This window comes from Athene cunicularia (assembly GCF_003259725.1).
Source record: "Athene cunicularia isolate RWA chromosome 10 unlocalized genomic scaffold, athCun1 chr10_part1, whole genome shotgun sequence".
NCBI lineage: Eukaryota > Metazoa > Chordata > Aves > Strigiformes > Strigidae > Athene > Athene cunicularia.
The window spans coordinates 18,742,739-18,757,148 of NW_020799112.1; the positions used below are offsets into that span (position 1 = coordinate 18,742,739).

Below are 14,410 nucleotides of genomic sequence, written 5' to 3' on the forward strand. Positions count from 1 at the left end.
CCCGCCAGCCCGGCCGCCCCTCTGCAGGCCGGGAGCGGGGGGTGGAGGGCGAGGGGTGACCCCCGCGTGCTTCCGCCGCTTCCCCAGCTCCCGTGGCCTCCCCGCCCCGTCTGCCGCGGCTCCTCCGCGCTGCTTGGCTGGGCTGGTGGCGCGGCTAGGGGATAAACCTGCGCTCTGACATGTCCCGGTGACTTTCCATTTGCCTGGAGTGCTACGTGTTGTGTTTGTGTTGGTGGGATGATAGAGGCGCGGGCTATGTTATCTTAGCCTTGTTACTACCGCTTCTTATCTGCATGAAAAGAAACCTGGTGGAGGGTTAAGATTTCTCTTTGTAGCTTCGGGGTTTGAATCTTGAATTTTGCTTTGAAAGGGGTGTCAAGGTTCCCAGTAGCTGTGCTGACCAAGCAATTTTTTTCTTATCACTGTTTCAGCCACAAGATGAAATAGAAGTTGAAGATGGGTTTAAACAGTATGATGGTAAGGCTCTGCTACAGTGTTGGAAAGTGTAACTCAAGAACTTGAATTATTTTGATCCTTCCTGTGCACTTCTTTGTACTGACTCTATTACTAGATGATACTTAATTACTGCTTAATGATAGCCGTCTGTTTTGTCTTAGTGATTAGTGCATTAGATATGGAAGCTATGATGAGTACCATAAACGCTTGGATAAAAAACCCAGTCAAGTTTGAACGTTCCCATGGGATCAACAACACACTGGATGCCCAAATCTTACAAGATAAGGAGGGAGGAGATGAAACAATCCACATTCTTATTGTTGAAGGCTTCCTACTTTACACCTACAGGTAATCAAGTGTGACTTACATCTGATTTTTACATGAGTTTACATGACTGGCAAACATCTAAGGGACTAAAAAGACCTGTTCTAAACCAGGAGTTAGCAGCTAGTATTGACTGCTGGTGAGCTTACGTGTCCTAAGTCTGAAGATAGCTCTAGATACAGGAAAAGGATATTTTACCTTTCCATTTCTTGCTACTAATCAGTCTAGCTGTAACCAAACATATCTCTTTCAGGCCACTGATTGATGTATTCCACCATCGATATTTTCTTTCCATTCCATATGAAGAGTGCAAAAGGAGAAGGAGGCAAGTCCATCTTTCCAAGTTCCCTTGCTAGCCCAATAACATCTTACTCCGTTCAAGATGCTGTTTGTCTAAAGTTTATAGATAAGAAAGGATAAACATTAATATTGCTGTTGTGTTAGAAGGCTGTAGCTTCCTTGGCCAAACCAACCCAAAAGCTTCCTACTGAAACTGGTGTATGTGATAATCTCAGTTTCAGCACAGATCTTTCAACAGGCTTTCTCCCCTTCTTGTTTTACAGTGATATGGTTCCCAGGGTTGGGAAACCCTGAGGTTTTAGATTTGGCTGTGTTGTTGTGCATATACACTGTTTTTAATACAAATGAAACATTTTAAGTTATGTTTCAGAGGGAGAAGCAGACAGCTATTTTACCCAAGTTCTGCTGAAGCTCCAAGATAAGGCTGTTCATTAGTGTTAAAATCAGTCTGTTGTGGGAATTCTTTTTGCATCTTGGGCACTTCAGACCTGAACATCAAATTCAAACTTTTTTTGGGGGTATCTTCATGCTTGTAGCTTATACTAAATACTGACTTCTGATAAGCCCAGAAACTGCACTGGAGGCAACAGGCTTAGGCTAGCGTGTAGAAAAATGGCATGAATTATTTTTCATTTTCCTAAACTGTCATTAGCCTACTCTTGAATAACAATGTCTTAATTTATAGTTCAAGAAATTACACTGTACCAGATCCACCTGGATTGTTTGATGGCCACGTTTGGCCTATGTATGTAAAGCACAGGAAGATAATGGAAGATCTTGGAGTTGATGTGGGTAAGTCTTTAATGACAAGAGCACTGAAAGGTTTTTTTGAGTGCTTTTCAAACCTGGGATATAAGTACTGGTTAAGTGCACGAGAGGAGTGGCAGCAGGTGGATGGAGTATATTTCTTTGATACCAGTCATCTGCATGCTGTTTAGATTAGGATCTGTCACGATTACAGAAACATTGTTATAGCTTCTATTTTACTTTCTTAAAGTGCACTTGAATGGAACGAAATCAAAGGAGGAGCTGTTTAATGATGTGTATGGACAGATCCAGAATAAGATTGAAGAACTACTTAACATGCAGGTACATGTTCATACTTAGAGCCATTAAAAGGGTTCCCATGTTGAAAAAGCATGAAACTGTAACCTGAAATGTGTTCATGTGTATCTTTCTGTTTAGAAATAAGCTGCTGCTGTTGATTCTTGTGACTGAAGACAATTCCTGTTTGTTCCCTGCTGTCTGCCTGACTGCCACTAAAGTTCCAGCTTCTGTGAAGACTCTCAACTCTTAAATTTGACTTTGTTCATATGGTCATAATTAAAAAGCACTTCCCCCTTGTCTGTCATCTTAATTTGTGCTTCAGGCTAGTATGTGGCCGTAGATGATCTCAGTCTTCTCCCAGTCTCTAGTCTATTGGGAATTCTTTTCACAGTGCTCTTAACCTGTGAACATAAACTATGATAGCAGAACTGATGTGAAGTGGCACAACTCTCCCGCGAGGGTGTGCATGTGTGTATATATATACACACATACATACTGCTTCAAATTCTTTCACTGACCCATCACTTTCTATAGTCCATCTAATTAGGCAGCAAGATGCTTCTTGATGAAGAAATTAGAATTGATTTTGCTCTTCAAAAAGGAGAGAACAACAGGGGCTTTTCAGGCTATTTTACTAGCATGGCATTGTGTTAAATCCAGTGCACACTGATCTCAGATGTAGATAATTCAATTTACACTGATTTCACAGGCAGATAACTCAGTCAGGGAGAAAATTTTACATATACAACAGCTTGAAAACTGATTTCAAGCCTGCAGTAGTGTTTTGTAGCTTAATGCAAATTCAAGCTCCTGTGTATTGACATAAGTAGTTTAAGGCATTAGTTTACATAAAGCAGTGAAAGAGCCTACAAAGGCTTAATTCCTAGTAGAAGGAAAAGTGAATTTAGGACAAAAGCTTGATTTTACAAAATAATGGATAGATCTACTCTGCATCCAGTCCTTTCTCTTCAAAAAGGCTTGTCCAACACCAAGAAGCAGCAGTTACTTCAAGCCCAGATGCATTAGCTTCCTGACAGGAGCTGGTCCTCCCCAGTATCCCCTAGAAACAGAAAGATTTCTCATCAAGTTTTCTATATGTACTATCAAAGTAGGGGGTGAGGAATGATTTTGTTTTACTCCCATAAAGGATGAGTGTTAAGGGATTTGTTTTGGAGAAAAACATCTTTGCTTCAGGGAGGTTTCCCTTCTGTACAGTTCAACAAGCCCCTGTTCATAGCAAAGTTCCCCAAATCCTCTGAAAGTCAAGGTCTTAGTTGTGACTAAGGATGCAGTTCATTTGCTTCTATTTTAAGGAAGTAAGCCAGAACTGTGAGCTGTACCTGGCTTTCTTCTGAATGGTCACAGCAGCTCTGCCTGCTCAGAACTGAAATACTTACTTAAGTAGTGCATTCCAATAGAGAAAAGGCATCATATCAGCTTTCATATGGTACATGGTTACTCTCTCCTTGCTCTGGTCAATGGGAAAAGTCTCCAAAGGCTGAGCATCATAGTCAAATTCTGCTAGAATCACCTTGTTGTAGCCCGTTACAAGTGGGCAGGAAGTATATCCATCGTACTGCAATGAAAAATAGCCCCTTTCATTAATCCAAGTAAAGCCAGAATGCTGAGGTATTACAAGCCATACGCTTAACATTTGTATTTCAAAACAAATTGCTATAAGGTTTCTGCTTTTACAGTGCTTATACCAGCAAGTTTAGAATTCTGCTAAGCCAATATTGGTTTAATAACTAATACTAAGCCATTTTATTTCAAACGGATTGTAGACTTGCCTAACAACATTGTTTAAGTTAGAACTAACCGAGAACAAGAGGGCTTTGTGTCATTAATTGCTGGTTATTATTGTAACCAGCAGAATAGGTGATCAGTAGATCAGGATGAGAGCTGGTGTGGGCTTAAAGAGACAGTCTATAAACAATAGAATCTAGTTGCAAGAATTTCCAGATTGCAGGATGATGATATTCAGGTTAGTACCCCAAAGGATATTAATTCTGAAGCCATATGTAAAATGAAAGCCAAATCTCAAAGAGAAATTTGAACATAGTTATAAGCTTAACATCTGCAGTGCAAAACCTTCCAGTTTAACTCCTTAAAAGATCATGTTCTGTACAGGGGAAGCAATTTTAACGTTGTGCAAGGGTTTTCCTGGAGTAAGGATTATACTAGGCAACAGTTAAAGTCACTTGCACTGGTGAAGAACCCAAACTAATCAGCCTTTAAAATCCTTTCAACTCAAAAGCCAGAGAATTGAATACATACTATTTTTAACCACAGTGTCAAGAAGAAAAATTGTGCAACTAAACGGCTAGATGACATAGAATAATATTTTGCCATTTAGCACCCCAACTGTTGATGCAAAGCCCTTCCTGCCTTCCGGTTCACACAGTTTAGCTGCTTGCAAGACTTCCTGCATAAGAATAGAGAAAACATTCAGGATTACTTCTCCCCAGGACAAGATCTGTAGGTACCTTTTTAGTTGGCAGCTGGTTCTTCATTACCAGGGAAATAGTTTTATCAAGTACTCCAGACTGGGCAGCTATATAAAAAAGAAAGAAAAAAAAAAGGTGTATTAAGGCTTTGTTTAAGGCAGCAATGATTGTCATTACAAGAGCAAACACTAGTAGCCAGGCATTTTGTCAGACAATTCAGCAGTAATTGAACTTGCATGGCAAATCAGTTTGGGAAGTTTACAGTTCCAGGCAATAAAAAAAAAAAAAAAAGATAAATAATGCTTTGCCCTCACTGTTTCCAACATGCTAAAGCTTAATGCAACTTGAGCTGTACATTTTTAGCCTCTGCCCATTCTCCTAAGCCACATTATATCTGTTCAGTCTTCCCAAACACTAAGATTCCGACACAGTGAAGTTTTGTTTCAAGCGCTGTAAGGAAAGTGTTTGCTGGAGCAGCTGACTATACTGTTCTCCAAGTTACACCAGTAACATATTGTATAGCCTTTTTCCCCACACCAGTAACATGTTGTACAGCCTTTCTTTTTTCCACCCTCTTATTTGCCTTTTTTTCAGTTGTGAAACCATACACCTGAAGTGTTTTTATACTGGACCCTGTAGCTACAAGTACAGAAGATGTGGTTCTTCAACAGTGACTTATCAGTTAGCTGACACATATGCATGAGCCACTAAGATAGAGCAGAAAGTTTTGTTACTGAACAGTGACGGAATGCAAGAGCAGCACGCTCATTTTAGTCATTCTGTGAGCACAGAAAATAGAATTAGTTCATCTGTGAGGCATCTGGAACAAGAGAATTGTGGGTTAATGGCATCAGCATGGTCTGTAATTAATTAGCCTAGGAGACTGGGGTCTTTCTGAAAGCTGGAAATAGTTGAAGTCAAGACCTCAGGAGTAACTAAATAGAAAGCTTACTGTCGCTCCCACACTTTTCATTACACACACGCACACAACTTTACCTACAGCTGCAGCAGTTTTTGATGTTGGAAGGTTGGTGCAGTCTCCAATACCAAATACATTAGGATACTTTTTGTGTTGTAGAGTTTCCTTATCTACATCCACCCAGCCAATTGCATCCGAGACGGGACTGTTGATGAGTACGTCAGGTGGCCCCATTGGGGGTGTGACATGAAGCATTTCATACTAGACAAAGAAAAGGCACTCAGTGGCTACTTTATCAGAGAAAATCATACCTGTGGTGATAGAAGGCAATCAGTGGAGAGGGGTTTTCTTGGTTGGTTGGTTTTTCAAAAATACAAGTATATAAAATGAAAATTTGCTCTCAAATTTGAAGTGCATCCTTTTACTAACATGAACCTTACCAGGCAACTCCATTTAGACTGGCATAACAGCCATTTGCTTTCTGCCATACACATCTGAGACATTTCCAAGCTATACTAACAAGGCATGCAGGACTCCAGCTATGGTTTATGAAATATTTTTTTCTTCTCCCCACCTTAGTTTCACTTTTTAATCTTCTGCTAAAGTTAGAGATGGTACTCTCAGGAGGAAAGGGCAGTATACAACAAAGCAGACATTGTGTTATTATAGCGTGGCAGTTATATTACAATATACAAGGAAAAGAAGCAAGACCAAACTACAGGTCTGAAAGCTGACCTGATGAACTTCAGTCACTCCAGGTTTGTCCAAGTTTTCAAACACAGCTTCCTGCTTGTCAGCTCGAACTTCTACAAGGTTGTGTTTATAGTTAACAGTGATATTCCTCTCCTTTATTATTTCAAGCAATGCATCAGCATACTTCTTAACCCCAAAAATGACACCAAGTGAAGTGTTGAACATTATGTTTGCTTTGGAACGTCTTCCTGTCTGGACAGAGAGATCACATTAGCCTTTCCTATTAAACAACTGTGGCAGGCTAGCTGAGACAAAAGCACTATGCTGCACTACTGAAAAGCTGCTAGAGCTATTAATGCAGTTCAATTGCTATGAAGTATTAACATTACAATTCCCAAGGCACAGCTATTTTACACCATCTTAGAAGCTAGACAAGATAATCTTTGCCCTTTCTGAGCGAGGTACTGAAGACACCCCCCACAAATTGCTAGTTGGGAAGAGGTGGCTGCACTCCACTGAGGAACTGCTGTATGCAGGTTAAGCACCCGTAGCAGCTCAGCATCACAGAGCTTTCTGAAACCTTCACGTCTATGCATTATTCAGATACTCGCCCAGTGGATAGCTCATGAAACTTAAAACACATATGAAGCCTGACACTTCCACTTGAAGTTGTCTTTTGTTTATGCCAAGCTTGCTTTATCAGCCTGGCTAAGATTCCTCCTCATGCTGAGACAGCGTGCCACAAGGAGGAAGCATAACCACTTTTCAGACTAGCAGAAAGACAACAGGTATTAAGTAGCCGAAGTAACAAGAATTACTTAACTCCAGCCAGCATTATTTCAGTGCACCACCTGCAGTTATAAATTAGGCTGAGAACAGTTGTATCTGTAGCTCACCAGAAGCAGGATAAGCAGTTCTTTCCTTACGGTTCCTGAATTCTGCAAGTTTCTCCAGTATTAAATATATGCTAAATATTTATGTACAATTCAGTTCGCTTCATTTATTATACAATGATAAATTAAAGTGGCTGCATTGCTTTCTCTATTAATAATCCTGAGTCACATTGCTCTCGTGTAGTTTTTATTTGTTTTAAAGATAATACGAACCCCTTAGAACAAGCCTGGCTTCCAACTGTGGGAACAAGCACTGACAGAGAGAATAAAATACTTACTTTCCTCCAGTAGGCTTCTGATAAATACATGATCTTCTGAGGAGCCCCTGCACACTTGACTGGAGTATTTGGAAAAGTGAAGATAGCATTTCCTTCCTTGAAATCTTGTAAGGCTTTCCATGTTTTCTCTACCGTAAGAACTGAATAATTGGAACCTATTTTAGGGTGATGAAAACCCTCAGGCAAGCCTTTGATCTAAGAAAATGAAATTAAGGTTTAAAGTACAGACGGCAAAAATTTTGTCATCATCATCAAGTATTAAATGCAGACTTGAAAAAATAGGTATTTAAGAAGCCTCTAGCAAAAAAGAAATCCCATACATACTTGCTAGTTGACATTTTTGAAAATAAGCCTCACAATGAAACAGGTATTTCCATTAGAATTTAGTAGACAATTCAACATTTACTGAAATTACTCTGGTCTGCAACATCTGTAGCATAAGTGTTCAGTGCAGACTCAGACCCAGGTTTTTGTAGACTGGTGCATGAAATTCAGAGCAAGAATACATAAACTCACCACCACATCATTGTAAGTAAAAATCATGAAAAAAAAAAAAGCATTATAAAAATTTATAAACTGAACGAAACTTTTCAGTAGTCAGTTGCAGATACCTGCCTTTCCTAGGGTTATTTTGTTTTAACTCAACCATCTCCGGTAGTTATTTCCCTACTATGCCTGAGCATCTGCTTGCGAGAAAGGGAGTTGTCCACATTTCAAACTAATGGTTTGCAGAAATTCTGTGAGAATATGGAGTCGTGTTCCATGCACTGCATGTGTTTGGGATGTTACAGTCTACACCAGAAAGCATGCTGTTGGTGAAGACAAATAAGAGAAGTCAGCCCTCCTTTTAAACTTTTGTTCTAAAGCCATATACATCTGTTATTATGAATTTTATTCACCTCAGAGTGATAGTGATGAGCTCTATTACATGGCTTCTACTACTGAATTTAGTTTCATCAGGTTGTACTGAAGAGATATATATGAAGACTTAGAGGGTCACTGAACACTCTCCTCATTCCACTGATCTAAGCACCAGAATTTATCTGGTGTGACTATAGTTAACTAAGACTAGTTATTGCTTTACAGATGCCTTGGGAGCTTTTCAAAGAGATACTCAAATATATTATCAGATACTATATCATACTTAGGTTAAAACCACAAGACTCAGTCAATCAAACATGTTGCCTTTGTGTTTTCCTCCTCCATATTGCTATGATCATTCTTGTGCCACACAAGAGTATTAACATTTTCCTCTGAGCACCCCTGTATAAAGTGTACAGAAAACCTAACAGATTCGAAGGGCCCCAGGTGGGACCCCCCAGTTACCACAAGTGTGGTGACTCAGCTGGTTCCTTCTGAAGTGCACCCTTTAAGAAAGGTGAGGGTGGGTCAAATTAATTCTGCAGGACAGATTTTATTGACTGCTGTGTGTTCCTCACTTCTGTCAACATTAGAGATGCTTTGGACTACAGTCAGCATACCTTATTATCTCGTTATTACAGACTGCCTCTAAGTTCTAGATTTAACTTGCTGCCCCACCTGCTGATATTTTCAGAGATGCAACAAAGTTGTGTTAAAAACCTTCCCAAGAGTAACTTGAGTTATTACTCCTTCTGCAGATCTCTGTAAAGTCATTACGCTGTCTTCTGTCTCTTTAATTTGTATTAGTATTCAGTATCTTGCAGTAAAAAAAGTGTACTGAAAAGTCATTTACTTTAACGAATCATAAGGGTACATGATGCCATTAGAACTAGTAAAAACATGATTACTGTAAAACAAATACCTTTTCATAATGCAGACTAATCCCAAGGGCAATTATCAGATACTTGTAAGATATCTGTTGTGTAAGGGGAAAAAAAAAAAAAGTATTTTAGCCAAAACCTCAAAGCAAATTTAAGTTATCTGACAGCAACAGTGTCATAAGGGAAGGAAAAAGAGCAAGCATTAGTAACATAAAAGTTAAGCTCTAAGAATAATTTATCGTTAAAATGCTGAGATACACACAGCCTTTGCTATACACAAAGCCAAGTGTTGGGTACAAAAAATTCTATCTTTTGTGTTCAGATCACTGTAAACAGGGAAAAGACAATAATGATATTTTAAGTTGATGTTATTCTAACTTAGTTATCTACAACAATTTTTATTAGAAACATATTTTAGGATCAGGTACTTCTCTTAAGACTAAGTGGAATTGCCTGGCCTCCTAGATGCTGGAGAAAGGTCCTGCTCGATAGGCAGTTCCAAGGGGATCTGCAGGAGGTGGGCAGACAACTCAGGACGTAGAATAAGAGATTAAGAACAATTTTTTTTATTTTTTTTTTTAACATTATTACCTTGGTATCATTCTCCAGCCAGACACAGTTTTTATCTGGATCCAGTGCTGTAACTCGAGATTTGATCCACTCAACACCTTTAGGCATGACACTTTCTGTTGGACGGGCAGAAGTCGCCAGCTGCTTTGCACCACCACCAACCAGGGTCCACAGCGGCTGGTAGTAATGAGTCTGAAAGAAATGTTCAAATGGACATTTAAGAACTGTTTTAAAGGGACTTTAAGATGAAGGCACATCACTCCAAATAGAAAGCAACGTGGTCTTAACACTGTATTATTCTTAACGAAAGAAGCTGTATAAATAACCAAGAGTTTTGCATGACAAAGCTGGAGGGGCGCATGCATCTCTATCATGGAGCAACAAATTTCATGCAAAGCCTTCTAAAAGACGGCTAGTGGGCTTCCTCTCCACAGATAAAAACACATGGGGTTGGAGAGGGATGAGACGCAGACCATTCTAGTCACATATGCAAAACACTTATTCTTTTCGATGCTTTACAGCCGAGAAAGACTTACCTGACTTGGCTCAACAACAGCCACATTTCCTGCCCCCACTTTCCTCTTCATCCGAGCACTCATGGTGATTCCACCAGTGCCTCCACCCAACACAAGTACTTCGTAATAATCCTTGGCAGCACACCTGGCTGCTGTATGGAAGCCAAAGGAGCTCATCTTCTGCATTCCTGTTTTCAGCAGCCATACTCCAGAACAGAGACGGGAACAGGAGGACACTACTCCAGCTGCTGACATCTTTCAGTCAGTGGGAAGCTACAAGATAAGGCAAGGCACCAGTAATTGTTACAGAAGGTAGAATTTGTATTTACTTATATGCTTGGATGAGTCTTCCAGGCAAAAATTAGACCTTTGTTGCATCTAAACCACTAATTTGCTAGTGGACTCTAAACAGTTTGTGGAAGAAAAAAGAAAAAAACAAGTCAATCGTGGCCTCTGCCATGAAACTGAAATTTCACACAAGCAAATGAATTCTAACAAAACACAAGAACGTTTTCTTGTTATCGTGCCAAGAAAGCATATCTGATACTACAGCACAGGTGACACATGTGCCGTAACTCCAGCTGCAATATTACAATCCTGAAGAGGAGTGCCACAAAAAGGAACAAAAATTTGCTAGGTGTTGTAGTTCAGTGAAATACTGCAGAAGGTAGTTGTGTGAACACACTGAGTGCCATTCCACTCGCTGTAATGTGTCAGCCAAACACGCCATTACATTTGTATTTTAATGTTAGGATGTACCAGCATATGCACACATCAGACACAGACCTCCTTGCTGCCTCTTAGGCGTGCAAGCCCTTAGAGTAAGCACACCATATTCTGCAGCACTTTGAACAAGGGCACATGTATTCATCTTCTCTTGCAGGAGAAGTAGCAAGCCCTAAGCTTGACAGGAAAACAAAGTTCAGTGAAACAAGAGCTCACATCTTCCCAGATCTGGGATGTCTGAGTATACCCAAAATACTTAGTTCTCTATCCATGGTCACCTCTTAGCTTTTACATCAACAAATTAGCTAGAAACAAAGGTCAGAAACTCATACTTACCCTTGCTACAGCTGCACCCTGTCACCTCACAAGCAAGAACCAGAACCTTAAAGCATGATATCTTGAGAACTGTAGCACTGGATATGCAATTGCGTTATCCAGAACAGTCAAGGTTAACCACATTTCAATCCCTCTGTTACAGCAGGCAAGAGCTGTTCTTGTTCTAAATCCATTGTTGGCACATGCCGAATATCAGTTTTTAGGTTTTCAGTGATAAAACAGGTATAACCACCTTTTAATTCAGTTCCTTATTGCCACATTGCCAATAAAGAATGAGTAAGCATTACAACCTGTGAAAACCAACATGTGACAAGACTTTCCTGTGTTCTATATCTGCTCCCCTTTGTTTAATTCCTTGAGTCATCAGGCAGGAATTCCAGTTTTTCAGTTTAGAAGGGTAGAACTCATTTATGGTAGTTACAGACAGGAGTTTGAAAAATAAACTAGAAACCTCAAATATTTTAAAGTTTTCCAAGGTGAGCTTCAAAAATTCTCCACTAGACTAGATGTAGTTGAGCAATTCATTCTGCACCTTCGTGTGCTATTTTAACATCCCTCACGTCCACGTACCCCAAATTCTTTATGAAGTCCCATTATTAAACCCTACGGTACAATTAATTTAGGACCAAGAGGGAAAGTCTCAGAGGTGTTCACTGTAAAAACAGTTTTAACCATTTTGTTTTAACAGGAAGTTTCCAAGATGCAAACATCTTCCCCTCCCCATTCAAAATTAAAAAAACAGCTCTAGAATAAATTAGTTTCACTTTAGAAGGCTGTTTATCATCTATCTAGTACACACAGTTATTTAAAGATGTGGACAGACTGCCCAAGCAAGGAGAGGAAGCTGTTCTAGCCCTAGAAATAGATGTTACCTGATGGAGAGATGTCCTGCTTTCTTCGAGGCAGATTGTGAAGAGTAAGTTTTGCAACTTCCGTTTGTGAGCCCGTTTCAGGAGGGACACCCTGTTTCCGGAAGCTCACAAACGCAGGGTTTTGCTTCGGCTTTCGTTAAACACACAGAACAGGCACAGCGGCCTGCTGGCTGACAACACACAGCACGTCCACACCAAGAGACAGAGACTTCATTTTTGTAGAGCTAACTAAAGGCGTAATTATCCTCTCTGACCAAACAGATTTTGAAGTAAGCATGTTTGTAAGAATACACAAGACCAACCTTAACTAAACAGCAGTCTAATTGATGAGAATGCAGTGTCAGGTTGCTTCTAAATTGTTTCAGAGTATACAGAAACAATCAATCTGAAGTGCCATTTACAGACAGCTGTTTTAAAAAGAGCAGCAAAATCCTTCCTAGTAAACTCCCAAGTTAGACAGCAGTTGTACAACTGAGTCAGTCAACAACACATCAACCCTCTACTTCGGACACTGGAGATAAAGGAACAGGGGAATTACAAGACAAAAATGAAGGTAAAGGGGAAAATTTGTAGTGAGCCCACTGAACTGAGCTGAAATTTCAAGCTTTTACAAGACTGTTTTAAACACACAGCACATTTATCCACCAACCTTTAAACTTTGCACCACAAAACGTGATGGTTGGTATTAGCCTTAGACAGCATGAAATCACATTCCTACTGAAGATCCACATACAAGCCTCAGAGCACCGCCGAGAAAGGTAAAGCCTCCAATACATTCTCTGCCTTAGCCTGAGAGACAGTTCTGCTGTTTCAAACCAGTTCTCTCACCAGGAGAGGCAAGTCTGTTCTACAAATGCTTTCAGAACAGTGGTTTGTTACAGCGTCGGCAGCTTGTGTAACCTACTGCAGCACAACTCACCTAGCACCACATAAAAATCAGGGTGATGTGACTCACAATAAATCCACAAAAATGTCATTTCTACCAGGAGAATTAACATTTCAAAGCATTTTAGCTTCCTTTTTTTTTTTCCCCCCCAAACACACTCACCTTGAAGGTAGACAGTGACCGTCTCACCTCCATTCATATATCTCTTTTCCCTTTTACTCTAAGGCTATCTTTTTGGCATGCTTTTTAAAATAGTCTAATACTGAAAAAAATGCACTTAAAAAATTACAGCTAAAACTGGTCAGGAGAGTTCAGCATTATTTAGTGCTTGAATGCCATTAAGCGGGTTAAGGTAGTACAAACATAAAAAGAGTGACTTTTCAGGGTTTTTTTTTAAAAAATAGAAAACACTGTTTTCCAGAGGTAGTGGTTTATAGCCATTTAAGAGCCAAAGAAAACAAACCATAAGGATCTATCTTCATTAAGCTGTTCTTAAAAAACAAATTAATGGCCTTCCTACAAGCATGAGGGAGGAAATGGTTACCAACTTTTTTTTAAACTTTTTTTTGAAGAACCACCTTGCTGAAAATAGGTTTATTATTTTTGTGTATTTTAACCAATTCCAAACTCTATACAAGGAAACAGCAGATTCAACGGGTGTTCCTCAGTGGAACCCAAACCACAGCAGCTAAAATCCACCTAACTGCATTCACTATCCTTCTTCCTATAACCCACTATCCAGCCTAAAAACGAGCTCGAAGTGTAAAAGTTATCTTTGGCTACAGTTCTCCACGTATTAAGGCCACAAGTAAATCAAATTTACCTCTGTGCACTAAAGACATGAAGAAGTCAGAAACACAGCGCTGGCAAGTCACAAGTGGTTCGTTCCAAGCACTAAGCCACAACCTGCTCTCGCAGGTCTGATCTGACACGGGAGGCAGCTCATCACGATTCATTTTGCTGTGTTACCTACGCGGAGGAGGTGTCCCAGCGCAGGTACATCCTCAGACCCCACGGGCCGTTCTCCTGTCGGGTCTGTACATACACACGCGGTAAATAAGCCTCGAGAGACACAACTAGTGTGTAGAACAACGTTTAACTGAAGCAGGACACCGAGGACAACTACAGTCCCTCCCGCTCCGGGGTCTCTCTCCAGGCTGGCTGCTCCAACGGAGCCAGTGCGTGAGCAACGCACTGCAGAGAGCTGGAAGACACCAAGTTAGGGAAAGCCTCTACTAGCGAGAGTAAAGTTCGTTGCAACTGTTCTCTAAACAGCTGGCCACAGATTAACAGTTTAAACGCTCCACCCGTGCACAAACACCCGGCAGCGCCAGCACGGCAGGCACCAGCTTCGCGCCCGCCCTCAGGATCAGGTGCCGCCAGCGAAGCCGTTACCGGCCCCGCAG

General features: G+C 40.4%; 2 protein-coding genes across 5 annotated transcripts in view; one reads left to right on the forward strand and one right to left on the reverse strand.

Moving 5' to 3' along the window:
* Positions 1-341: 341 nt before the first annotated feature.
* LOC113484016 (nicotinamide riboside kinase 2-like) lies at positions 342-2,437 on the forward strand. Its single transcript, XM_026856100.1, has 6 exons — positions 342-477; positions 618-804; positions 1,034-1,105; positions 1,766-1,872; positions 2,078-2,169; positions 2,266-2,437. Exons 2-6 carry the CDS (start codon positions 635-637, stop codon positions 2,269-2,271), a joined length of 447 nt encoding a protein of 148 aa, XP_026711901.1. The 5' UTR covers positions 342-477; positions 618-634; the 3' UTR covers positions 2,272-2,437.
* SQOR (sulfide quinone oxidoreductase) overlaps positions 2,320-14,410 on the reverse strand; it is a 15,030-nt gene continuing 2,939 nt past the window's right edge. For 2 of the 4 annotated variants that reach the window (XM_026856097.1, XM_026856095.1), the window contains exons 2-10: positions 10,206-10,457; positions 9,691-9,861; positions 9,141-9,194; positions 7,358-7,552; positions 6,229-6,438; positions 5,571-5,754; positions 4,614-4,681; positions 3,525-3,703; positions 2,320-3,187 (exon numbers count right to left, since the gene is read on the reverse strand). In XM_026856097.1, coding sequence (XP_026711898.1) covers positions 3,130-3,187; positions 3,525-3,703; positions 4,614-4,681; positions 5,571-5,754; positions 6,229-6,438; positions 7,358-7,552; positions 9,141-9,194; positions 9,691-9,861; positions 10,206-10,439 — 1,353 coding nt within the window. In that variant the 5' untranslated portion in view covers positions 10,440-10,457 and the 3' untranslated portion in view covers positions 2,320-3,129. The other 2 variants (XM_026856096.1, XM_026856098.1) reach the window with 2 other exon arrangements.

Excerpts from the sequence above, each read along its gene's own strand:
- LOC113484016 (XM_026856100.1), top strand. The coding sequence starts at position 635 with ATGGAAGCTATGATGAGTACCATAAACGCTTGGATAAAAAACCCAGTC. Across the intron at positions 805-1,033 it reads TTCCTACTTTACACCTACAG|GCCACTGATTGATGTATTCC; the intron begins GTAATCAAGTGT and ends TATCTCTTTCAG. Across the intron at positions 1,873-2,077 it reads AGATCTTGGAGTTGATGTGG|TGCACTTGAATGGAACGAAA; the intron begins GTAAGTCTTTAA and ends ACTTTCTTAAAG.